The sequence below is a fragment of the Balaenoptera physalus genome (genome assembly GCF_965194825.1).
Source record: "Balaenoptera physalus genome assembly, chromosome: 16".
NCBI classification, from domain to species: Eukaryota; Metazoa; Chordata; class Mammalia; order Artiodactyla; family Balaenopteridae; genus Balaenoptera; species Balaenoptera physalus.
In genome coordinates this window covers 67,309,268-67,334,998 of record NC_138898.1, presented here as the reverse complement: position 1 = coordinate 67,334,998, position 25,731 = coordinate 67,309,268, and the positions used below count along the sequence as shown (strand labels likewise).

Below are 25,731 nucleotides of genomic sequence, written 5' to 3'. Positions count from 1 at the left end.
TCCACTAGGCTAATAATCATTTAACTGAACAGGGCTTTGCAACTTAATAAAAAGACTTCTGCACAAATGTCTAGTGTAATTCCAATAACTACCCAGTACGGGCACCTGACAACTCTCCATTTTCAGAGGAAAAGGGGTCCCATGGGGGAAACCAGGGAAATTAAAAATAGTTTCCCAGCCCCAGAGATGCCAAGAGAGATCTACTGGGTCAGGATCTCTGGGATGGGAATCCATGCTCTTTAAAAGCTCCCCAGGGGGGTTGGAGGAGCAGTGGATTAGAACTTTGCGGGGACTCTCTGTTGTGTGGGTAAGACTTGCTGTCTCTAGGTTCTGGAATATAGGTTTCAGAAATCTGAGTTTCAGGAGGTCTGGGTTCCTGGGGGTTTGAGCATCTGGGGTTATCAGACCTAAGGGGTCTGGGTCCTGCTGACACTGGGTTTTAAGAGATCTGGGGCCTGGATTCTGGGGATCTGCAGTTTAGGTTTTGAAGAATCTGGGGTCTTGATTTGCAGGATCCTTAGTTTTGCGTGACCTAATAAAAGTTTTAGACCACCATCATCGTCACCAAAAATGTCCCTCACACCCATGTGCACATACCTTCGGGGCCCCGCCCCCGGCCCCACTCCATAGCTGACCCCAAGATAAGAACCCCCACTCCAGCGCGACTGGGGAGGAGATAGTGGAAACCCGCGGAGAGCGGCGCCTTTAAAAAGGAAAGGACTCCCAGAGTGGGGGGCTGGTGGCAACTGCCTGGTGTCAGAGGCGAGGCCACAACGGCTCAGAGAGGTTGAGCGATTGGCCCGGGGTCACACAGCGAGCTCCGGGCCGCGGGGCGGGCGCTCACCTCGATGAGCGAGTAGTTGATCTCCACGTCCGACTTGACGAAGCCCCCGCAGCCCACCACGATGTCCTCGGAGCCGCGCGCCGGCCCCACGCCGCTCAGCAGCAGCACCACGGTGGCGACCACCACCACCGATCCCGGCGGACCCACGCCCCGGCGCTCCCGCATGGCCCTGCCTCTGCTGCCAGACCCTCTGCTGCCAGACCCTCCGCAGGCCTCCAGGTCCCGCCCCTCAGACCGCACGCGGCCCGCGGCTTCCTCCTCCGCGAGCGGCTGACAGCCCAGTCCCCGCCCCGACCCTGCCGCGCGTGCGCGATCCGGTCCCACGCCCACGCCCCCAGGCAAAAGAATTATGGCGCATGCTCAGCAATAAAACGAGACCATTTGTGCCCTCTGGAGGCCTGGAGGACTCCGCGCACCGTCTGGCAGGTGCAGTTGCAAGGTTTGTGTGTACAGTCATAAACTACAAAGCTAAATCCTACTTTGGAATTCAGTAGCACTGAAATTGGAAAGGACGAGAGACTGTTGATCGAAGTATCCAACAACTTTCCCGAATCTTTTTGACCGTAAATTTCACAAGTATAATCTCAAACCCCTTTTAGGGATTTGTGTCAACTGGTGTATTTTTCCATGACAAATGACGAATTAGTTTTTTTTTAAAGAAAAACATGTCATTTAAGTTCAGCATAATATTTAAAAGGTATTTAAATTTTATTTAATCCCAGCTCTAATAACATTTGTATAGAAACAAACTTTGAGGGTTTTCCCCCAGTAAGCAAGAGATGCATGCAGTTTGATTCACTTTGAACTAGCTCTGTGAGACGATGCATGATTTGTCTGCAAATAAGTTCAAAAATCAGCACGTTATATTTTGTCCTAAGACTGAGTGTATAACATAGTGTAGATGAACTACAAGTCACCACATCAAAATAGACAAAAATTGCTTTTCTGACCTGATATTTGAAAGTCTTCCATTTTACTCCTGAAAACATCAAGTGCTTTATTTGGATAGTTTTTAATACTTTGTTTCTAAATGATGAGGTAAAAGAGAAGATTTCCCACTGAAATTTGCCATTGTGGCTAAAACTCAAGCAATATAATACAATTATGAATCACAGTGATTTTAAACTACACAATGGTCAAAACCTTCACAGTGGCTACAATGCAACGATACACCCACTGAGGATTTCAATCATGAGCGCATCAGATTTCTGCTTCTCACTCTGCATTCTCACTCCAAATACAGTGAGATTCTCAACTGTTCAATTATAAAGAGAAACTATTTAAATAATGGTTTTATTTTCTGAGGTTCATTATTTATCATTACAATTGAAACAGATGCTCTTTACTCTCCCTAACATAAATCCCTGGTTTGTCTTAGCAAATCACCAGGGGGGGTGAAAGCCATCGATTAGGAAATGCTGGCCTATGGAATCCTCTTATCTTACAGAATGGTAAACCGAGGCCCAGAGAGGGAAAGGGACTTATCTAGGGCTCCGCACAAAGCCATGTGTTGTTCAGAGAGCTGGAAAGTAGGCTTTGGGATGCCTGAGTTCTGTTCTTGGCTCACCTGCTGATTTCCTCTGTGTTCTTCCTGCCTTCCTAACCATTCTCCCTCAAACTTTCACCATTCCCCTCAAATTCATCTTCAGGTATATAAAGAAATAAAGCACTAGGACTGTGGCAATGCCAGCTGGAGCGGGGGTTTCAGGGAGAGGGGGCTCAAGCCTCCCCATAATTTCCATCAGCCGCCACCAAAACCACCTCAAATAAACAGACGCGATCTGAATGTAAACAGCAGACCATCCACACTCAGCCTCAAGACAGATCCCTGAGTTTCTGTGTCGCTGCTCTACCACAACTCCCAGGAAGGAGGACAGCTGAAGGCATACTGCCTAGGTCCCAGACCAGGGTTGGAGAAACTCAGAAAAGAAAAGGGGAAAAGGCCAGGGAACCCATGCTGTGGAAGCCCTGCCGGAGGCGGGAAAAAGGACAAGAAGTAACAGGGCAGCGTGGAGAGTGCAAAGGATTTGAATTCTTCACTCAAACTGAGCACCTGTGCTTGTCGGTCTGAAAAAGCTGAGTCTTTCCTTCCTATCTTGAAAGGAATACATGCTCATTGCAGAAGGAAAGAAAATAGAAAAGGGAAAGCAAGGAAAAAGAAAAATTAGGATTCCCATGACCCCCGCTTTAGAGCATTTCCATCTTTTTATCTATGCATATATGTTACATAGAGTCATCTCCCAAAAGAACTTGTGGCTGGGGACACACCTTGCTTTAAGACCCAGAAGAAGAAGGTAAATGACTTGACTTCCTTCCCCACTTTCCCCAACTTAAGCATATACTTTTTTCCTTTGGAAACATATCACAGGCTATTTTGTATTATAATCTCTTTTTTCCACTTAGCATTTAGCAACCATATTTCCGTATTAAATGTATTTCTGCAATGGCGCTTTGAACCACGGCTTAGTAACCTAGGGATGAAATAATACTACTAATGCTAATAAGAGCTAACTCCGCTTGCGCGTTTACTGTGTGCCTGGCACTGTGCTAGACACTTTGTTGGTCATCTTAAAATCTTCCCCCCACCCTAGAGGCAGACAATGTCCATCCCACAGGTGAGGAGACTGCGGCTCTTACTAACCAGGCGGTGCCCCCATCCCCCATGCCGGTTGTTGGACATGTGCACACCTGTTGGGTTCACTTATCAGGATAAATTCCTGGAATTGTTGGTCCACAGTATTCGGGAAGCTTGCGATGACATTTGTTCCAGGGGGATGGGGGGTTATATGGGGATGCCGCTGCACTTTCTGGGGCTCCGGGATCCCCTCCCCCGCTGCCTGCTGGGGCCTCCCTTAGCGCCCCTCCACCTCGCCTCCTTTCACCCCTTCGCGCCCCACCCCCGCCGCGCGGCCGGACCTTGCCCGGGGCCTCGCAATCCCGGCGCTCGAATCCCCGCCCCTTGCACGGCGGAGCGCGGCCAAGGAAGCTGTCCAGGGACCCACCGACAGTCTGACAGACTGACTGACGGACGCACGGCGCCCGATGGCCGCGCCTGGCGAGCCCTGCGCGGGCCCGGAGGTGAGTGTCTTCATCCCGCCCCACTCTCCTTTTCGGGCTCGAGAGATCTCTTGGGCAGGGAAGGGGAGAGACCTCCAAACTCCTGCCTGGCCGGGAGGGGAGGAGACCTGCCAGCCTAACCGCAGGGCGGGGCGACCCCCTTAACTAAGCTGGTCCCCCAAAGAACCCAGCCATGTTAAAGGGGCCTACTAGACCCGCCCCACCCCTCTCTGGTTCCTGTCTCATCAAAGGGTTCTAGTGGGAGGGTGGCAGTGATGCAGTACGGGGAGAATTAAAGCAGCCGTGTCTTCTAAACTCACATTCACACTTCTCAGATAAGGAAAGGCCAGCAGAAGGTCTGAGATAAGAATTACAGATGGCCACCTCCAGTAGAACAAGCTTCGGGGTCAGACAGGCCAGTATGGACTCAGCTCTGCCATTTCCTATTTGTGTGGGCCTGAAGGAGTGTGTTCCGCCACCCCCCAGCCCCGTGCCTCAGTTTCTGGGCTATGAAATGGGGACAGTAATACCTACCTCCTATAGTGGTTATAAGTCTGTGCCCAACACTCATCAGAGAGCCCAGGTCTCCTAGATTCTAGGAGCGGACTGCCTTGGTTCAGATCCCAGCACCACCACTGTCCAACTGGGTGACATCAGCCAACTTACTCAACCTCTCTGGGCCTCAGCTGCCTCATCTGCAAAATCAGTATGACTGCATCTACTTCATAAGATTGGGGTTAGGGCTAAAGAAGTTGAGAATTATGAAGTACTCTAAAGAGTGCTTAGCACATTTTCATGTAAATGTTGGGGGTCCAAAGAGTTGCCTGGCCCCCTAAGCAGGTGAGTTTGGGACCCCTGCGTTGTACCATCATAAGAGTCTCACCCTGGTGTTCCCTCAGGTCTGGAACCAGACGGAGCCCCAGCCCGCCGCTGCCCGCCTGCTGAGCCTGTGCTTCCTGAAAACGGCAGGGGTCTGGGTGCCCCCCATGTACCTCTGGGTCCTTGGCCCCATCCACCTCCTCTACATCCACCGCCATGACAAGGGCTACCTCCAGATGTCCCGCCTCTTCAAGGCCAAAATGGTAGCCACTGCCCCTGGGAGCCTGTAACCAGACAATGATAGGGAGTCGGGGGAAACAGGCTGGAACCTGGCAGAGACCCCAAAGTAGACACTTCTTCTATCAAGGAGCACACAGCATGGGGACAAGAAGGGACCGTGTTAATCAAACAGAGCAATACCCCAGAGGCTACAGAGGGAAACCCAGTGGAATAGATTCTCCCAAACAGATCTGGTAATAATAAAAACCATACATCCACAAACACACCCCCGGACACCCACACATCCAGTTTATGGCCATCACAGCCCAGCATTCCCCAAAGTGTGCAGTGTACACTCCTGGGATACACAAGGTGATTCTAGGGCCATGCTAGGATGAACCTTTTAAATGTTTAACAGCTATGCATTGATTTTTGTGTTTCCCCACTGGCGGTACTAAAGAACAGTTCTTAAAATTGTTATGTATTTATTTGACAGTGTTAGAAAAACACTGGCATTGCAAGTGTGAGCTTTTCTGCTCATCCTCCCGTTCTCCAGACTTCTACAAGAATGCCCTCCAAGGTTCATTTATTCCCATACCACCTTGTAAATTTTTGACCTGTTGCCGACCACCTATCCAGGGCTGGCACACTCTTCCTTAAAGGGCCAGATAGTACATGTCTGAGGCTTTGAGGATCATGTGGTCTCTGTCCCCACTACTCAATTCTGCTCTTGCAGCAGGAAAGCAGCCACAGACAACAGTAAACAAATAGATGTGACCTTGTTTCAATAAAAGTTTATTTATAGTCACTACAATTTGCATTTCATATAATTTTCACATGTCATGACATATTAGACTTCTTAAAGTTTTGTTCAATGACTGAAAAATGTCAAAACCATTCTTAGCTCAGAGGTGATACCAAAACAGGCAGGAGGCCAAACTCAGCCTGCAGGTGGTAGTTTGACCCCTGCTTGAGACTAACTGAAATGTTCAATAGTTTCTCCAGTGTGCCCAGGTCTGCCCACTTTCTTGATTTCTCTTGTTCAAAAGAGAGACCAATGCGTCTTAGAGCAGGCCTGGAGACATACCAGTCCCAACAGAGAGTTCCTCCTTGATTTAATAGTAGGGAGGGAAAGAGACTTAAAGAGGGTATAACTTTTTCACCTAGAGAGTAAATTTCATTTCATGCTGTTCCTTCATCCCTAAAGCATCCTCCCGTGCATTATGGGAGCACCGCTGGCATTTTGGATCCCACCGAGTTGGCTTGGGCCCTTGTGGTGCATTATTTATATGACAGTTACAGGTCAAGATTGAGCTGCATCACCCCTTACAGCTTTTTCTTTCACGTCAGCACTGTTCAATGATCACACTGGTACGTTACAGTGCCCCATCCAGAGCCACTGTCCAATTGGCCGCCATCTTTCTTTCCCACCCCCAGCCTTATCCAAATTTGTTTCCCCAGGTGCTTGGCTTCGCCCTCATAATCCTGTGTACCTCCAGCGTGTCTGTGACTCTTTGGAGAATCCGGCAGGGAACACCCCAGGCCCTAGAGTTCCTCATACACCCCACCGTGTGGCTCACCACAATGGTAAATGACATCCCCAGACCTGCTGGCTTGTTCCTAGCTGCTGCTTTTCCTGCCCTGGTGGAGGGCATGGGGCAGAGCGGGGCTCCTTCCCTACCCTCTCTTCCCCCACCCTTCCCTGCCTCTGTCCACCTCCCACCTGACTCTCTGGTCCAGAGCTTCGCCATGTTCCTGATCCACGCTGAGAGGAAGAAGGGGGTCCAGGCGTCCGGGGTGCTCTTTGGGTACTGGCTGCTCTGCTTTCTCTTCCCAGCCACCAGCACCGCCCAGCAGGCCTCGCAAGGGGTAAGTGGGGGCCTGGGCCACCTGGGAACCAGTAGGGCAGTTTCAGGCCTTGGGTCCCATCCTTCCTCCTCGCCTTTCCACCCATGGCTTATTCTCTACACAGAGACACACACACCACAAGTGCTTAAACTCAAGTGACACACAAACACATTTCACATAGAAGTTCCCATCATCCCATACATTTTTGGCAACACAAATTCCCATTGTCTTACACACTCAAGTCACACACTTCACTTGCACACACTTGTATGAACCCATTCACGCATCACACAACCACAGACTCTGAAACATCACACACAAACACACAGACACACACACTCGCCTGCACACGTCCACTCACACTTGCTGCCACCCAGGTGTGGCTATGCCTTCAAGCTCCTACAGGACTCAGGCACAAATGTCCCACATGCACACACTCGCACACACTGCGTAGGCACTGAAACACTGTTGGTTTGAAACCTCAGGGGTTCCCGGGTGAAATTAGAAACCGGCCCCATACACGAAGGGCCAGGAGAGACCAAAGAAAGAGGCAGCCACTGCAGATCAGTAGGTGACGATTTTAACGAGCAAGGGAACTTACCTACGAGACTTGTCTTGGGCGATGCAAGAGAAGTTGATCTCTGCACCCACCTGCCAGAATCTTAACAGTTTATAGAAGATTTAACAGGGTTCAGTCACATGTACTGTCCAGAGGGTCTCATCAACACATTGCTCTTTCAAGGAAGGCTGCATCCTTGAAGTAGTTCCTAGTGCAGGAACAGTGTGGCCACAATGCACATTTCAAGGACAGGGGAGGGGTGAGGCGCCTCCAATTGCTGGGTCCAGCTCACAGGTCAGCCAGCGGTCACGTCCTCTGGATGGCCTCCTCCAGCACACACCTGCACTCACTCTGACTCCATGTACCTGCACGTTTCCCCTCATTCTCACCTATTCTCACCCTCACCCGTGCTCCCATACATCCATATTTACACACTCATTTTGCACACTCACCCATATTTGTTTCCCTACCTGGGAGGCAGCGTTTCCATGTTAGAGGGCATGAGCTGCACAGAGAAAAATGTATAACCTCAACAAGGGTTTCTCAACCTCAGCACCCTTTACGTAATTCTCTTTGGGGTGGGGGCAGTGGGGGAGGTGTCCTGTGCACTGTGGGATGTTGCACAGCATCCCTGGCTTCCACCCACTAGATGCCAGTAGTACCACCCCATTACGGTAACCTGTGTCTACAGACAATGGCAGATGTCCCCTGGGGGCAAAATCTCCCCAGTTGACAACCACTTGCATAGCTGGCGCACTCACCCAAGACATCGGATAAGGAAACCAATCAGAGGCTGCTGGTCATCATTTCAAGAGCCAAATGGTTACTCTGTCCTGCTCATAAAAGTAGAAGGCAGAGAAACACCTTCTGTCCTTAAGGACAGATTTCTTTACAAAGCAATTTTTGTAACTAATGGGAAAATTCCACAGGCCATCCACTGATTTATGAAAGGATGGGTTCCCACAGTTGACTTATCAGTTAGCTGTTTGGAACACAGCATAGAAATAATACTATTGGGACCACCTATGCTCTGGAGCTCCATGTGCCAGGACCTGTGGCAAGCACTTGACATCAGGAATCCAGTGAAGATTCTAATCGTCCTGTTTTAAAGATGAGGAGACTAAGGCTGAGAGAAGTGAGTGACTTCCTCAAGGTCATGCAGCTCAGGTCTGCAGAGCCAAGTCCATCTCACCCAAATTCAGAACAAACTTTCCAGTAGAAACGATGGTAAAAATGACACTATGGGGAATAATGTAGTTGGAATATCAGACTCTCTACTATCTGCCCCCAAAAAACAAAAATAAAAACAAAGAAGTATAAAAATTTAGTAGAAAAATTGTGATTTGAAGCTAGGGCTCTTGTTTTAAGCCACAAAAACTCAACTCACACTAGCTTAAGGAAAAAAAGTCCAAGGGACTCTATTAGCTCATAGACGTGGGACCTGCCAGGCATAGAGGGTCCAGACATTTAGATAACACCACCAGATCTCCATTTCTCTCTGTCCCTTGGCTCTGCTTCATTTTCCAGTGGGATGGCAAGAAGAGCCCCAATTGCTCCAGACTTATGTTCCATCAGTAGCCAGGGGACTAGATGGTACCCATTAGTCAGGCCTCCATCACCTGCCCACCCTCTGGGATGGAATCAATTCTGCATAAACCCCATACCTGAGCATGGGGAAAAAAATTAGGGTTCTCTGGCCAGAAGCGGCAAGGGATGCGAAAGCAATCATGGCACGGCAGCAAAAGCTCATGATCTGGATCAGATCATCTGTGTGGCCTTGATCAAGGTGCTATCACTCCCCTGAGCTTTGGTTTCCCAACGAGTAACACAGAGCAGGTAAACCCCAGCTGGGGTCAGGGTCGGGAGGAACTTGATGAGACAGTGCATGTAAAGACTCCAGCATGTGCCCGAGGCACAGTAAATGCTCCATGAAACCAGCTCCCTTCTTAAACCAGAGAACACTGGCCACAAGGGAGTGGGACGGGAGATTGTGGGGGGAGGGGAAGGGGGTCCTTTATTGCACAAGGAGAAAGGCAAAGTGTCCCTTCAACTCATGTCCCCGTGCCTAAAGCCAGTTGTCACCTGGCTAAGGGCAAACACCCCGCCTGCCATTTGTATGGACAGAATATGCATAAGCCAGGTGTTTTCGAGAAGCCCAGGAACGCTGAGGGTTCTGACTTTCAAACCTGGCGGCTCCGGCCCCCTGCCTGGGCACTGCTCCCAGCATCAGAAACCCTGTTCAGCCTCCACCCCTTCTCCCCTTCCCCACACCCTCCCCAGTCTCTGCTCCTCAAGAGCCCAGACTCAGTGGGTCTTCTGCTTTCTCTCCCACAGGATTTCCAGAGTGACCCCTTCCGCCACCTGTCAACCTACCTGTACTTGTCTCTGGTGGTGGCAGAGTTTGCGCTGTCTTGCTTCGCCGATCAACCGCCCTTCTTCCCTAAAAGGCCCCCGCAGCCTGTAAGTCACCACATCTCCAACCCAGTGCCTTGCTTGTCCCTGTCCCTCTTCTGTTCCATCTCAGCCCCCGCAAGTGATGGAAGGAAGTTAAACTAGAGCACAGGCCTTTAATTTTTTTATTCATTCAGCCAAAAGCATATTACATGTCTACTCCATTCCATGGGTTGGCCAACTCTTTCTGTCCAAGACAGAAAATAGTTTAGGCTTTGTGGGCCATACAGTGTCTGTATGGCAACTACTCAAGCCTGCTTTCATAGCACAAAAGCAGACACAGACACTATGTCAACAAAGGAGCATGGCTGTGTTCCAATAAAATTTTATTCACAGAGACAGGCAGTGGGCCGGATTTGGCCTGGGCGCTGTAGTTTGCCAACATGCTCTATGCCCCAGCTCGGTACTGAGGATCTATGGTGAACAAGTGATGTCTCTGTCCTCATGCAGCTAACACCCAAGTAGGGGAACTAGACGTTAATCACACAATTACACAAACGTGTGGAAAATTGCAGCTGGGACTGGTTGTAAAGATTCAAGATTAAAGTGACTTGCCCAATAGAAATGCTCTGCGGGAGAAGTCCGTGGTCCATGAGAGTTTACAACAGGTAACACTAAATAAGTCTGTGAAATCAGGAAAGAATTCTCTGAGAAAAAGACAGCTGAGCTGAGAAATCATCTAAAAAGATGCTCAACGGTTTGAATAATTAAGTTAAAACTGTAATAGGACTTTTTCCAATGAGTAGCAGAAAAAAAATTAAAAATTGATAACAAGCTGCGATGGCAAAGATGTGGTAAAATGGGCACTCTCATGCCCTATTGATGAAGAGTATAAATCTGTGCGGTCTTCCTGGAGCTGCTGGTAAAATCTCACTTCCTCTTCACCTCCTTTCCACATTCACTGAAGGATATTGTTGAGGACATTCTTGTCTGTGTCATGCATGGTCCTTGCTTTGAGAACTTCTTGGTCTCAGTATTACTAAAGTTGTTCTGAGCAACTGTTCGTTCTTACCTTGTAGGTACTTTCAGGCCGGTGGCCGAATCCCTTTTTGGCTTGCCTGCTAGGAAGCACCATGCCCTTTGGTATCTACTGTAGATAAGTAGGCAGGACATCTCAGTCTGTGCTTTCAGTATTAAGCTTGTGGTCAGTTCATCCTGTCTTCCTGCCCTTGGTTCTCCTTACCACATATGGCCATGGATTATGACACCAAGTCCTCCCCCTTCTAAATCATTTGTCTTTGCAGAATCCATGTCCAAAGGCTGGGGCCTCCTTCCCCTCCAAGGCCATGTTCTGGTGGGTTTCTGGGTAAGTAAAGTAGCAGGGAAGGGGCTGGGGTGGTACTCCCACCCACCTGCATTTGCTCCTCTTATTTGTCATCACAGCTTTTGCCCCAGGAGGTTTCCTCCGAAGCCTACCAAGGTCAGCCAGGCTTTCTCCATCCCAGCCTCCATGCTTCCTTCTCAGATTTTAGTGTGTCCACCATCCACATCCCATTCCCACTCACTCACTGGAGTGAGATCTGAGTTTGAATCCTGGCTCTGTCTCTTAGCTGGCCATATCACAAGCATTCAGAGTCTCAGTTTTCCCCTCTGTAAAATGGGAACAGCACTACCTTCATTAAATGTAAAGTGCTTAGTGCTTGTACATGGAAGGCACTCAATAAAATCATATCTCTATCTATCTAGTCATTCCACCAACATTTAATAAGCACCTATTATGTGCTAAGCACCGAGGATGAGGACATAAAACACCAATTCTTTACTCACTAGAGGCTCCCATGCTGGTGGAGAAGACAGATGTTTCCCCAGGGTCAGCACACCAGATACTGAGGATGCGCCCACCTACTGGGCCCTCTCCTGACCACACCACAGTCAGATCACAGTTGCACCCAGATTTGAATCCCAGCCCCACCACTTCCTGGCTGTGTGACCTTGGGCAAGCTACTTAACCTCTCTGTGCCTCAGTCTCTGTACTTGTAGAATGAGGATCATAATAGCATCTATCTCATAGGGCTTTGAGGATTAAATGAGATAAGGTTTGTGAAACACTTAGAACAGGATCTGGCCCATAATAAGTATTATATAAAGTGGTTGTTAAATAAATGAGGAATAGGATACTCTGAGGGTGTGGAATTGGTGAAAAGAGCATAGAGATCTGCTAAACATCTCTAGAGAGAATCTAGCCCTCTGTTTCCCAAATGTAGGCACTTATGGACCATTCTTCAAGCTTTTTGCCTTATTGGGGTATCACTCTTACTCTATTTACTTAAGGAATTTTCTTTAAATCAACTCACTTTTTCTACTTTAATAATCTTTTAAAAAGGAAACTTTCTATCTCTACCAAAATCAGAAAAATCTAGAATCCCTTGCCATGTAGAACACCAAAAATAATTTTAGTGAAAACCAAGTATTGTGAAGAATTTCTGGATCCAAACTGTTGCTTGCCTGAGTTTGTATAAAGAGGAGCTCAAGTCTCAAAGAGGAGCTCAAGACCAGCTCCAAACAAAACCTTCTCCTTGGTGTCACGAGAAAGATGAAAGAGACCTAAAAAATAAGAACACTCCTGCTGTGGAAGTCTGCAGTCGTTAATTTCTTGTGTGTGCGTGTTGGTTTGAAAACTGTCCCCAATAGACGGTAGGCTTGGAGAGACGGAAGAAAGAGGCAGCCACTCCAGACTGGTAGGAGGCAGGGTTAACAAGCAAGAGAACTTACATATGAGGCTTGTCTTGGGCGCCGCAATACGAGTAGCTCTCCGCACCTGCCCACCAGAATCTCAACAGTTTACAGAGGCCTTAACAAGGTTCAGACACATACACCATCCAGATGGTATAACACTTAACTACTGCATCCTTGAAGTAGCTCCTAGTGTGAGACCAGTGGGCGGAATGGAATGTACATTCCAAGGACAGGGGAGGGAGGAGCCTCAGATTGCCTGGGTCCAGGCCACGGGTCCACAAGTGGTCACATCCTCTCGATGACCTCCTTCAACAATGCACCAACTACAGTCATCTCATATACCAGTCCCAAGCGCTGGGAAACACTCTTATTTTAAGATGAGAAAATTGAGGTCCGTTGCTGGGCAGTGACTTGCCCAAGGTCACAGGGCTGAAAAGTAGTGATTTTTATTTGACAAATCTTGTGCCCTGAGCCAGGATGTGAGGATACAGAAGAGGGAGAATCAAGGCAAGTACTGTCTTTGCCCCTATGGAGCTTACTGTCCAGTGGAGGAGAAAGACTAAATAAATGATCAGACTGAAAAATTAAATAATGATAACTGCAGCAAGCATTATAAAGAAAAAGCTCAGGAAGCTAGAGGATCTTGCAATGGGAGAATCTACCTGGACTTGGGTGTGGGGGGTCATCAAGTGGGTTTTTAAGAAAATCACGTCTAGGCCAGAGGTGAAGGACAAGTAAGAAGTGGCAGGGAAAAAGTTTTAAGCAGAATGACGTGCATGTGCAAAGGTCCTGAGGCCAGGTGGCTGGAGCAGTGACCGAGGAGGAGAATGGGTACATTTAAAGCTGAGGGAGGAGTTCAGGTTTCCTCCACAGTAATAGTTTTCAACTCTGGACTTCTGAGTCCTAGGGAGGTTTATTTCCCCTGTCACAGGTCACCCTTTGGTTAAGTCACTTAATCTCTCTGAGCCTCTGTTTTCTTTCTTTTCTGTAAAATGGATCAATAGTAATCTACTGTATAGGCTCACGTGAGAATTAAATGAGATGTTCTTTGTAGACTGAGAGGTGCCCTCCAGTGTTAGTGCAGTTAGGCAAATTGCTTTCCTTGTACCGAGGGGCTAGCAGAGGTGCAGAGAGGTAAAGTGACTTACCTAGGGTCACACAGCTACCAAACCAGGACCCTTCAGGGGTGGACACAGGAGGAGCTTGCTCTGGTGATCCTCTTTTACAGGTTAGTTTGGAGGGGCTACTGGAGGCCGCTGGGACCAAAAGACCTCTGGTCGCTTGGGAGAGAAAACTCCTCAGAAGAACTTGTTTCCCAGCTTGAAAAGCAATGGACAAGGAACCGCAGTGCAGCCCAGCGGTGAGTGTGTGGAAGATGGGAGCTCAGCCCGAAGCTTGGTCAGCAAATCACTTGACCCCAAATACAACCACGCCCCTACTCCAGGCTCCAACGCCACGGTCCCCTCCCTGTCAGCTGACCTCACTAAGCATTAGCAGGTCGGGCTCAAGATGCTTTTCCTCCCAGAGTGCTTTGCAGGTTCCAAAAGGATATTGACAGGGGGGAGCCTCTCTAGGCTCCCAGAAGGAAGCTTGGATGGTGGGATGGAGGCAGGGAACAGAAGGACTATTTTAAGACTGGGGGTGGAGAGGTAGGTATGGTCCATAACATGCAGGCCACTACTCACTTATTACTTAACCTGAGTGATTAGTTTCCTGGCCTTTAGTTTTCTTATCTGTTCAAGGGGGATGCCATTAGCCCTAGCTCATAGCTTGTGGGAGATGAAAAAAAAAAAGATTTATAGAAAAGAACTTAGCGAATTTCTTAAAAATGGTAAAAGTTCCAGCAATATCAGTTATCCAGAGGATTTCAATCTCTTTCTAGTCCTGCCCACTCTGCCTCACTCTTGCCCTCTCTGGCATCTCTGGAAACTTCTGTGAAGTGCTCAGAGCCTGAGGAACCTGGTTTGTGAAACTTTGGTCTAGAGAAATAAGCTCTCAAATAGGATTAATTAAACCAGGGTTAAATGTAGCCCTGCCATCGAGTGGTTGATGACCTTGGACAAGTCGCTTGACCTCCCTGGAGCCAGGTATTTCAGGGCACAGACAAAAGTAGCTCTGTGGGAAGAGTTACAGGGTTCCCCTGCATACTCTATAATTTTGTGGTGGTTGTTATAGGTGGCTAGATCCCACAAATTAGAAGGAGCCAGAGAGAGACAGAGTCTGCTGGCTCACATAGCTGAGAAGGTAGGTCTGGCCTCAGGTGTGGCTGGATCCAGGACTTGCATGATGTCCAAATTCTTTCCCTCCATCTCTCAGCTCAGCTGTTGTCTGGGCACTGGTCTCTCCATAAGGCCTGTCCTGTATCATGCCAACTCAGCAACCCCTACTACCATCCACATAGAAAATCCCAAGGAAGGCCTTTTATTGGCTGGCTTGAATCATGTTCCTCTCAGGGGCCAATCCCATGGCTGGAGAGCAGGCCTCGTAATTGGTGGTCCCTTCAGAGCCACACAGGGAGGGGAGGAGCTGCTCCCCAAAGGAAGGGAGTATGTTTTCCAAAAGGGGTAAGTAATATGAGGAAATCAAAACAGCAGCTCTCGCTCTCACCCCAGGCATATCTTGCTGTACTGTGAGTTTAAGTACAGCTTAAGTGAGTTTTGAGTGGCAGAATTAATTCAAAAGGACCCTGGAGGTCTTGTCCACCCTCTCCCAGCTCTGGCCTCCCCTGCCAGCCTGGGAATGATAGTCACCCAGTGTTAGAGCTAGCACATAGAAACATTCTCCAGAACAGTTTGAGAATCCGTGAACAACTGACAGAAAGAGAGGAGGATGGCAGGGTTATACAGAGATCTGGCTCAGGCATTTTCTAAGCTGACTGATTACACACCAAGAGAACTTTGGTTTTATTTCTAAAATATTTTGCAACCTTTGGGGGAAGGGAGAGGACGTCATCTTAAGAGGTCACAGACCAATCTGTCTGCTGGCCAAGTCGGTCACAGGTGTGTTTGGCCAGCATGGTGTCTTGTTGTTCTTGTTGTTTAAGGTTTTTTCTTTGTTTTGTTTTTTAATAAGTTGCCAACATTTAAAATGTTGGAGATGTCACATGAAAATCTGGAATTTTGGCCTCTCTTAAAGTAGAATGGCAGTACTGGGCCACATCCCTGCATGGCAACAGGAGGGTGGATCTGGGTAGCAGCTTCCCCACTGAACAGGGCATGTGAGCTGCAGTCACCACCACTCCCTTTTATATTCCCCAGCTTACACCTGGCCACTCACTCACACCCCCTGCCTTGGCCTGTGGTCATTTTTGGGTCCTGCACTAAATGGCTTTGGAACCACAGACCAAAGACCAGCCACCAGTCTAGAGACCTTCCCTGATGGAAAGTGAGACCAGCTATAGAAAGGAAGAAGCTTGTTCCCAAGCCTGCAGGCTGAACACAGGGACTCAGAATTTTGGGGTGAGCAGCTAGAACAGAACAGAGCAAAACATCCAGCTGGAAAGAGGCTTTCACAGTGGTCTCTTCACCAACCCCATTTTATGGATGGGAACACTGAGGCTCAGAGGGAAGGGCATTTGGACCTCGGTTTTCCTGCTCAAAGGCCAGGTTCTATCAACCAAACCAAATCATTTCCTTCCTCCCTCCCTCCCTCCTTCCCTTCCTTCCTTCCTTCCACAAATCTTTATTAATATCAAGCAATAGGCCCTTTGCACACATCACTCCATCTGTTTTTTCCCATTCACTGGACAAGTATTTATTGAGCACCTATGCATTCAGGTGCTGAACTAGGTGCTGGGGGAAATACAAGTAAAAAGAAAATACAAGCAGAAAGCCTACCCACCTGAGTTCCACTTTGGGCGGGGCCGGAGGTGGGGGTGGCCCTGGTTGGCACTTGTCCAGTGGTCGCCCAGCCCAGTGGGTGTGCGGCACCAGCCGAGTCAGGACCAGCACCCAACATTTGGCATCGAGGCGCGCGGCGTGGACGCCATGCTGGCCTTGCCTCCGACCCGGCCCAACCCCAGGCAAATTGTGGGTGCCAAGGAGAGGCCACATCTCAGGGCTACAGAGGTGACAAGGGAGAGAGGTGAGCGCAGGGTTAGAAAAATGGCTGAATTGCAAATACCGGAAGGGGAGGCTGGGGGGCGGGGGTAGGCTTCAAGACAGGGGTAGAAAATTAACATTTGCTTATTTCTTAGCAAACCGGGTGGTAAAGACTGGTTCCTTATAGCCTCTTGTGCTAAAAATACCACTTTTCCTTTGGACTGCCTGCTGAGATTTGTCCCTCCCCTCCATCCTGAGGAGATGCTGAGAGGTTTCTTGAGGGGGAAGGAAGGAGGGACTGGACGTTCGGCTTGTGGTGGAGGGGTATTCACACTGCTGGCTGGGCCTTGGGGGTAAAAAGGCTGACTTCCGGGGTCTCAACCCACCTCTCTGAAAAATGAGACCCAGGCACACCACTGATGCTTCAACTCGTTCAGGTGGAGTGGGGCTAGGCGGTTTGCTTTGCTGGACAACAGGAAACTCGTATCTGTTAAAACTGGGCCAAGAGACTAGTTGCACCTGGTTCTAGTAAAAGCAACCAACAGGTTAAGTCCAGTGTCACGAGGAGATCTTGAAAAGTTCAGTCTATTCCCAGGTAGTGAGGGCTTGATTCAGTGCCTGATCTGTGCCAGGCCCTGTTTTGATGCTGGGGATACAGCAGTAAACAAGACAGCTGTGGCCTCTTGTTCCAGAGAGCTGATTTTTGGTGGAGAAGACAGATAATTGCAAGTTGAAGTAAATGCTGGGACAAAAAACAAGGGACTGGGATAGAGGACCAGAGCTACTTTAGTTGGAGCCAGCAGGGAAAGTGTCTTTGAGGAGGTGATGTTGAAATTGAAGTCAAGCCTTGGGAAGAGCAGGGCAGAGACATTCCAGACCATGGACAGTTTGTGCTGAAGTCCTGAGAAAGGTAAGATGTGGATGTGTCAAGGAGCTGAAAGAAAACCAGAGAGGGGCTTCCCTGGTGGCACAGTGGTTAAGAATCCGCCTGCCAATGCAGGGGACACGGGTTCGAGCCCTGGTCCGGGAAGATCCCACATGCCGCAGAGCAACTGAGCCCGTGTGCCACAACTACTGAGCCCGAGTGCCACAACTTCTGAAGCCCGTGCTCCTAGAGCCCGTGCTCTGCAACAAGAGAAGCCACGGCAATGAGAAGCCCGCGCACCACAACGAAGACCCAACGCAGCCAAAAATAAATAAATAAATAAATTAATTTAAAAACAAAGAAAGAAAAAAGAAAACCAGAGAGGACCAGGATGAAGTGGGGAGGTGGGCAGGGGCCAGGCCATGCAAGACTGTGTCTAGGAATGGAGAGATTTTTTTAAACCATTGAAGGGTTTTATGAAGAAAAAAAAAAAAGTCCACCCACCTGGAGTTCTAACAGAACAGATAAGAAAAGGAGAGAGTTGGAGACAGTGAACATGGCTATGAAGGCAATGAATTAAATGATGGGATCCGATGCGGAGGGGTGGTCAGGGGTGGCCTTTATAAGAAGGTAACATCCTTTTGGCATTCAAGACCCAAATACCAAGACGTGAGCGGCAGGCATGCCCAGCTCATGACAGAGGCCAAGCCACAACTCTCCAGAGATGCCAAGCTAAACAACAAGCCGGGTCAAGGGGTGAGGGGCGAGACCTTGACCTTGTTAATGAGGGCCTGGGTACCTGCACTCATCAAGGGTTTTTTTTTTTCTTTTTCTTTTCTTTTTAATTTTTGGGTGGGGGGTGTGGGGCTCACAAAGAGGCTCCATGTGAATCGTGAGTCAAGATCTGGGCTCAAATCCCTGCTCCGTCCTCGATGTGTGACCTCGGGCACCTGTCACCACCTCTCAGAGCCTCAGTCTCCTCCGAGGTAAAATGGGGACCCCATGACACCCATGGGGCAGGGAGGTCGAGAGGAGTTGATGAGCTTGTGTGTGTAAAGGGCTGATCCCAGTGCCTGGCCCTGGGTCCCAGCTCTGAAAACAGCACTGAAATTCTGATAACCCCGTAGGTTGTCAGAGCTGGAAGGGACTCAAGAGAGTGGGGCCAGCCCCATCCTTTTGCATATGAAGACAGAGAGGGGAGCAGCCTGCCCAAGGCCACACAGCAACTGCGCTGTCAGTAGCTGCATCACTGCCAGCCTCTCCCTATGGCCTAGGAGCAGCCTGCTTCCAGAAAGGCCCTCTGGCTTCCTCCCCTCCTCTTCTCCCTTCTCCCTCCTTCCCCCTTCCTCTCCCTGTGGCCTCTGATGATGATCACGGGCCAGGGATCTTAGGCATCATGGCTGCCTGAGCTTCCATCTGCGGTTTCATTCAGACCAGGTGTGCCAGGCCCACAGACCTCATTTGTGATTCTAAACCCATTCTGAACCAGTTCTAAACTACCTCAGGGCTGGCTGGTTGTGGAAGAAGGGGAGGGCTGCGTAAGGGATCAAAAAGTGCTGGGCTCTGAAGGTTGGGATCGAATCCCAGTTCTTACACTTCTCAGCTGTGTGCCCTTGGACAAGTTTACCTTCTGAACCTCAGTTTTTTCATGTATGAAATGGGGTTACACCTGAGGGCACTCTCCAGGGTTTTTCCTATAAGGGTACTAATCCCATTCATGAGGGCTGCACCTGCATGACCTAATCGCCTCCCAAAGGTCTCACCTCCTAATACCATCACACTGGGGATTAGTTTCAACGTGAATTTGGGTGGTGGTGAGGTGGGGGTGGGGGAGACCCAAACATTCAGTCTATTACAAGGACCCAGAGCTGATTTCTCCTCTCCCCTAAGGCACACCAAGGCGGCAGCATTTAAAAGGAAAGGAAACCGTTGTGCGGAGACCCCAGAGATGGAGACCCTCCTACAGCAACAAGGGGGCAAGAGGGGCCCACTGCTGAGGGCCATCTGGCAGGTGGGCCGCTCCACCTTCCTCCTGGGGACCCTCAGCCTCATCATCAGTGATGTCTTCAGGTTCACGGTGCCCAAGCTCCTCAGGTAGGTCGAGGCCTTGGGTGCCTTGCTGAGGCTGGTGGTCCCTTTAACGGCATCCTTCCAGGGCCAGGGGACCTTCAGCCCTTCTTCTGCCTGTGCCTAGACCTCTGGTGCTCAGGGCACTGAGGGTGGGTGAAAAGGATACTCAGGAAGGACCAATTAAACGAGAAAGTGACTGACCTTGGGGAGGGAAAACCAGTGAATTCTAGCCTGACTGTATCAGTTTGCTTTTACTATACAACAAAGCCCCTCAAAAGTGAGGGGCTTAAAGCCACTTCTTCAGCTCATGATCCTGTGGGTCAGCAATTCAAGCTGGGTTCAGCTGGGCGATCCTTCTTTTCTTGGCTGGGTTCACTCATCTGTCTGCAGTCACCTGTGGGGCTGGCTGGGGACTGGCTGGTCCAAGACAGTCCCAGCTGGGACATCTTGTCTCTGCTCCGGTGGTCTCTCATCCTCAAAAGGCTATTGTTCACAGGGCCATTTGGCAGGGTTCCAAGACAAAGCAAAAGTTGCATTTTCTTGTGAGGCCAAAGCTGGTTGCACAGCCAGCCCAGATTCAAGAGGTGGCATGTTAGTTTGTTAGGGCTGCCACAACAAAGTACTACAAACTGGGTGACTTAAACAACAGAAATTTTTTTTCTGGTGCTTATCTTTTCTACTGTTATTTCTTTCTTTTCTTTTTTTATTGAAGTACAGTTGATTTACAATGTTGTGTTAGTTTCAGGTGTACAGCAAAGCGATTCAGTTATATTGTACATACATATATAAATATATTCTTTTTCAGGTTCTTTTCCCTTACAGCTTATTACAAAATATTGAGTATAGCTCCCTGTGCTATAGAGTAGGTCCTTGTTGGTTATCTATTTTATAATAGTAGTGTATATATGTTAATCCCAAACTCCTAATTTATCCCCACCCCTTTTCCCTTTGGTAACAATGAGTTTCTCTTCTATGTCTATGGGTCTCTCTCTGTTTTGTATATAAGTTCATTTGTATTATTTTTTTTAGATTCCATGTATAAGTGACATATGATATTTGTCTTTCTCTGACTTACTTCACTTAGTATGATAATCTCTAGGTCCATCCATGTTGCTGCAAATGGCACTATTTCATTCTTTCTTATGGCTGAGTAATATTCCATTGTATATCTATACCACATCTTCTTTATCCATTCAATGGACATTTAGGTTGTTTCCATGTCTTGGCTATTATTGTAAATAGAGCTGCAGTGAACATTGGGATGCACGTTTCTTTTCAAATTAGAGTTTTCTCCAGATATATGCCCAGGAGTGGGATTGCTGGATCATAGGTCAACTCTATTTTTAGTTGTTTAAGGAACCTCCGTACTGTTCTCCATAGTGGCTGCACCAATTTACATTCCCACCAACAGTGTAGGAGGGTTCCCTTTTCTCCACACCCTCTTCAGCATTTTTTATTTGTAGACTTTCTGATGATGGCTGTTCTGACCGGTGTGAGGTGATACCTCATTATAGTTTTGATTTGCATTTCTCTAATAATTAGTGATATTGAGCATCTTTTCGTGTGCGTTTTGGCCATCTGTATGTCTTCTTTGAAGAAATGTCTATTTAGATCTTCTGCCCATTTTTCGATTGGGTTGTTTGTTTTTTTGATATTGAGCTGTATGAGCTGTTTGTATGTTTTGGAGATTAATTCCCTTCTCGGTCACATCGTTTGCAAATATTTTCTCCCATTCTATAGGTTGTCTTTTCGTTTTGTTTATGGTTTCCTTTGCTGTGCAAAAGCTTTTAAGTTTAATTAGGTCCCATTTAAACAACAGAAGTTTTTGTCCTCACGTTACTGGAGGCTAGATGTCCAAGATCAATGTTGTTTCTTCTGAGGCCTCTCTCCTTGCCCTGCAGACAGCTACCTTCTCGCTGTGTCCTCACGTGGTCCCTCCTCTGAGCACATGCACCCCTGGTGTCTCCTTGTGTGTCCAAACTTCCTCTTCTTACAGGGACACCAGTTGTATTGGATTAAGGCCCATCCTAACGGCCTCATTTTAACTGAATCACCTCTTTAAAGGTCCTATTTTCAAATACACAGTCATATTCTGAGGTACTGGGGGTTAGGACTTTAACACATAAATTTTGTTCAGCCCATAACAGGTGGGGGTAAAAACTCCACCTGTTGATTGGAGGAGACGCAAGTCACGCTGAAAATGAGCGTGGACAGTGGGGGAAATGATTGCAACCATTTTTGTAGAAAACGAAAAAAAACCCCATACTGTCTGGTCCTCCAGACCTGGCCAGGCTTAGGCAGAGGCAATAGCCATGGGTGCCCTTTCTCACCAGCCTCTTCCTGGAGTTTATTGGTGACCCCAAGACCCCGGCCTGGAAGGGCTATCTTCTCGCCATGCTGATGTTCCTCTCCGCCTGCCTGCAAACACTGTTCGAGCAGCAGCACATGTACAGACTCAAGGTGCTACAGATGAGGCTGCGAATTGCCATCACGGGCCTGGTGTACAGAAAGGTGAGCCCCAGGGGAGAGGCGTGGCCTTTCCTCTCTCTCCATCCTGTCCCAATTTACAGACAAATGTTCCAGCCAAGAAGAGGAATGTCCCTGAACCGTTACTGTCATCAGTGCCTAAAACCACACTCATTCATCACTTTACTCATAGTTGCTCACACTACACCCTCACCTTCTTGGCTGTTTCTATAAGGCCTTGCATGATCTGACCCTGGGACCTCTCCTATCTGATTACATCACACACTTCCTTCACACTTCTTTCACTTTCCTCCAGCCCCACAGGTCTTCTTTCAGTTCCTCAAGCACACCAAACAACCTCCCACCTCAGGGCCTTTGCACTTGCTGTTCCCACTGCCTGGGCACCCTTTCCACAACTCTTCATGTAGTGACCACTCACCCCCCACCCCGAGGATAAAGGGCTAACCTTCGGGCTGTGTGGAAACTGGATAAAGGTGGACTGTCAGCTATTTTACCAGGTAACACTGCTTACAGTTAAAATGACCCCTGACCCACTGGTAAATTGCATCTGGGCTGGAAGTTCGGCCAATGAACTGTGATACCCGGAGGTAAGCCACAGCATTGGGCTTCTCTCTGTGCAGTGATTCTTGTCCCCTTGGGGGACCTTGGAACCGAAACCCGTGAGGCTGCTGCTCTAAGAGATGTTGGCCCCTCTGGGGTCTGGAGCATCTGAGCAAGGGCAACCCAGTCCTGTGTAAGCCCCTTTCTCTCACACCTGAGCTGTCACTTGGGAAAGAAGGGGGCAAAGGGCCGTGTGAGTGGCTCCTGAGTTTCAGGCCACATTCCCCTGAGCACACTGGAGCTGGTGTGGCCTGTCCAGTCTTGGGAGTCCACACATGGAGCTGAGGCTGCAAGAAGGTGACCCCGAAGGCTTTGCTCTTCCCATCCCCACCCTTGGGGCAGCCGCCTTCATCACCTGATGAGGTCATACCCCTCCACTCTGCCCTCTGGGCTGCTTCTGTTTTAACTGTGTCTTCTTATTTTCTGTATCTGGTGCCTTGACATCTGGGGTCTTGCTGACCCTGGAGGGACTGCCCCTCCGTCCCTCCCAGGGTCAGCCAGTTCCCAGAGATGCTAAGTGACTCATCTGAAAGCATCTCTTTCACATGCAAGCCAACCAATCCAGAGCTCACACCCCAATTGCCTCCTTTTTGGGCCCTAACACTCTAGGCCACTATCCCCTGCCCTAATCGCCCCAGGGCAGGGTACCAGACAATGAGGCCCAGCTCCTATGCCCAGAGCCTGGTGGAATTATTCAAACTAACCAATCCTAAGCCTGCTTACCCTGCCTGACCTTCCCATGAAAACCACAACAAGCTGTTGCCTGTGGTCCCCCCAACCCTGCAGCATCCTGGTGCTTCCCCAAGTGGCCCCCTCATAGCGTGGGGTGCCCCCTCCTCTTGAGATCTGTGAGTATAATAAACCGTCTTGTCAAGGGCAGTCTTCTCTGATCTGTGGGCTTGCCATGCCTGAATAATGATAAAACCTATATTTTAAAACACTCCTTCATGGCACTCATCATAATTACTATTAAAGGATAAACTATGTAAATCTTTATTTAATTTTGTTCCCCAGCTCAAACTCCACTCTGAAGAGAGCAAGTGCCCTGCCTCTGTTGATCACAGTACTCACCTCAGAGTGAGGCCCAGAGCAGGTGCTCAGTAAAGATTTGAAGATTTTTTTTCAGAATTTCTACACTCAATCATTTCCAGCTCACCACTTCACCCCCTCACTTCTTCCCTGACACACTCAGCAGAGAGAGGATTGCAAGTAGAACGTAGCATTCAACAGGCTGGAAGGGGTCCACTGTGACCCCAGAGTTAGGGCAAATTTGGGGCTGCCAGAAAACCAGCTTGGTGTCTGAGAGGCACACTGAATGCCTGCAAGGGTCAGTCTAACACCCTGTCTAGCCCATGTCGTGCCTCTGTCATCCTGGATTCCAATCCTGGCCCAGCCACTTACGAGCCCTCTGGCTTTGGGCAAATTGGTCAATTGCTCTGTGCCTCAGTTTCCTTAGCTGTGAAATGGGGTTAATAATTCCGCATCTCATTGATTCTAGGCTCACTTTTTTTTCTCTTTTTAACTTCTGAAATCAAGATGTTTTAATTTAGTTGGCATTGATTTTTTTCCCATAGTGATACAAAAATAGAGAGTACTTTATCCACAGTGTTTTAGATTGAATGAAATATGGCAGTACCTGCTCCATACAGTTGTCTGATGTGCCCCATCACGGAAAATGGTGAAACTGTTCATTTATTTAGCACAGTGCCTAGGATATAGCGCTCAGCAGATGACCACCATTATCAGCATAAATCCAAGGTTTTTATGTAGTATGTTATTAATTGTTATTAGCCCAGTGCTTTAGGGGTTTCAGGGTATTTTCATTTTTGTCTTCTCCCTGGAGTCTCACAGTGGGAGGTTAGCTGAGGAGATTTTATTAGCCCATTTTACAGATGAGTGAACTGAGGCTCAGATGGTAAAGAAATCTGCCTCAGCCAGCAGGGGCAGCACAGCTTAGACCCCGGCCTGCTGGGTGGCTGTTCTCTTGCTCAGTCCAAGCCATGGGCCTCCCTCCCTCCTGGGCCCTTCCTCCCTCCGTGGGTCTCCCTGCCTCCATGGTCCTCCCTAACTGCCCCTCACCCCCTCCTTCCCTCCTTCCTGACTCAGGTCTCCATCTTCTGCCCCTCCCAGGTCCTGGCTCTGTCCAGCAGCTCCAGAAAGGCCAGCGCAGTGGGGGACGTGGTCAACCTGGTGTCTGTGGACGTGCAGCGGCTGACCGAGAGCATCACCTACCTCAACGGGCTGTGGCTGCCGCTCATCTGGATCGTCATCTGCTTTCTCTACCTCTGGCAGGTGTGCTGGGGCAGAGGGAGCTGGGATTTGAGTTGAATCCTCCTCCTTCCTCTCCTCCTTAATCCTATCTCCATCTGCACACTGCGGATTGACGTAACGAGCAAAGTCTTAGACGAGGATGACCTTCACTTCACCTTGGGCAGGATGCTCACCTCTCGGGGCCTCAGTTTCCTCGTCTATATGATGATGATGGTGATGACATTGGCACTTTTTGGGTGTGATATCCGGGTACCAAGTGGGCAGATTAGGCACGTTTTGAAGTTACCAGTAATGGTAGGGCACCATCACCACCACCACTACCAACAACAAAAAAAATGGAAAGAAAATTTAGGGGAAAGAATTTACTACTTGGTTTTCAAAAAGCATAAAGTAGCCAACCAGGCAAAAAAAAAAAAAAAAATCAGAACTTTTTCTAACTTTCTTACATCTGTTTCGTGGTGCAGGATTTTCTTTTTTATTTTTAATTAAAATCACAGACTTTGTAGTGGGACTGCCTGGGTTCGAATCCTGCTTTCACCACTTGCTAGTCGTAAAACCTCCCGGTAAGTAACTTAGCCTCTCGGTGCGTCATTTCCTCATTGGCAAAGTGAGGATTGTAATTAACCGAAGCGCCCCAGCCCTTGAGTTGTTGAGGAATTAAATGAGCTAATACCTGTGAAGCACTTAGATAGCATCTGGGACACAGCTATACCCTACAGGTGTTTAATTGTCTTGTTGGTTATGCATGGGGGTGGGGCAGTTCATTTGAAGATCTTCTTCAGCTCTGCTCCATGTGGGCTGGTGCCAGGCTCACAGACTTTTCTGTAAAGGAGCAGATTGTAGATATTTTAGACGTTAGGGGCCATAGGGTCTCTCTCAAAACTATTTAACTCTGCCCTTCTAGTGCGCAAGCAGCCACAGACAA

The 25,731-nt window shown here is 48.7% G+C and overlaps 2 protein-coding genes across 4 annotated transcripts in view; one reads left to right on the top strand and one right to left on the bottom strand.

Annotated features, from left to right (window-relative positions):
* Positions 1-1,139, bottom strand: part of LOC309646334 (BOS complex subunit NOMO1) — a 52,222-nt gene extending 51,083 nt beyond the window's left edge. Inside the window, exon 1 of the mRNA XM_082432553.1 lies at positions 845-1,139. Within this exon, the coding sequence (XP_082288679.1) occupies positions 845-1,009 (165 nt within the window). The 5' untranslated portion in view covers positions 1,010-1,139. The remainder of the gene's footprint in view (positions 1-844) is intronic.
* Positions 1,140-1,204: 65 nt separating this feature from the next.
* ABCC6 (ATP binding cassette subfamily C member 6) overlaps positions 1,205-25,731 on the top strand; it is a 71,447-nt gene continuing 46,920 nt past the window's right edge. For 2 of the 3 annotated variants that reach the window (XM_082432551.1, XM_082432550.1), the window contains exons 1-10: positions 1,205-3,922; positions 4,801-4,983; positions 6,401-6,526; positions 6,680-6,808; positions 9,681-9,806; positions 11,042-11,103; positions 13,702-13,833; positions 19,269-19,472; positions 21,782-21,959; positions 24,666-24,827. In XM_082432551.1, the coding sequence (XP_082288677.1) occupies positions 3,887-3,922; positions 4,801-4,983; positions 6,401-6,526; positions 6,680-6,808; positions 9,681-9,806; positions 11,042-11,103; positions 13,702-13,833; positions 19,269-19,472; positions 21,782-21,959; positions 24,666-24,827 (1,338 nt within the window). In that variant the 5' untranslated portion in view covers positions 1,205-3,886. The remainder of the gene's footprint in view (positions 3,923-4,800; positions 4,984-6,400; positions 6,527-6,679; positions 6,809-9,680; positions 9,807-11,041; positions 11,104-13,701; positions 13,834-19,268; positions 19,473-21,781; positions 21,960-24,665; positions 24,828-25,731) is intronic. The other variant, XM_082432552.1, reaches the window with a different exon arrangement.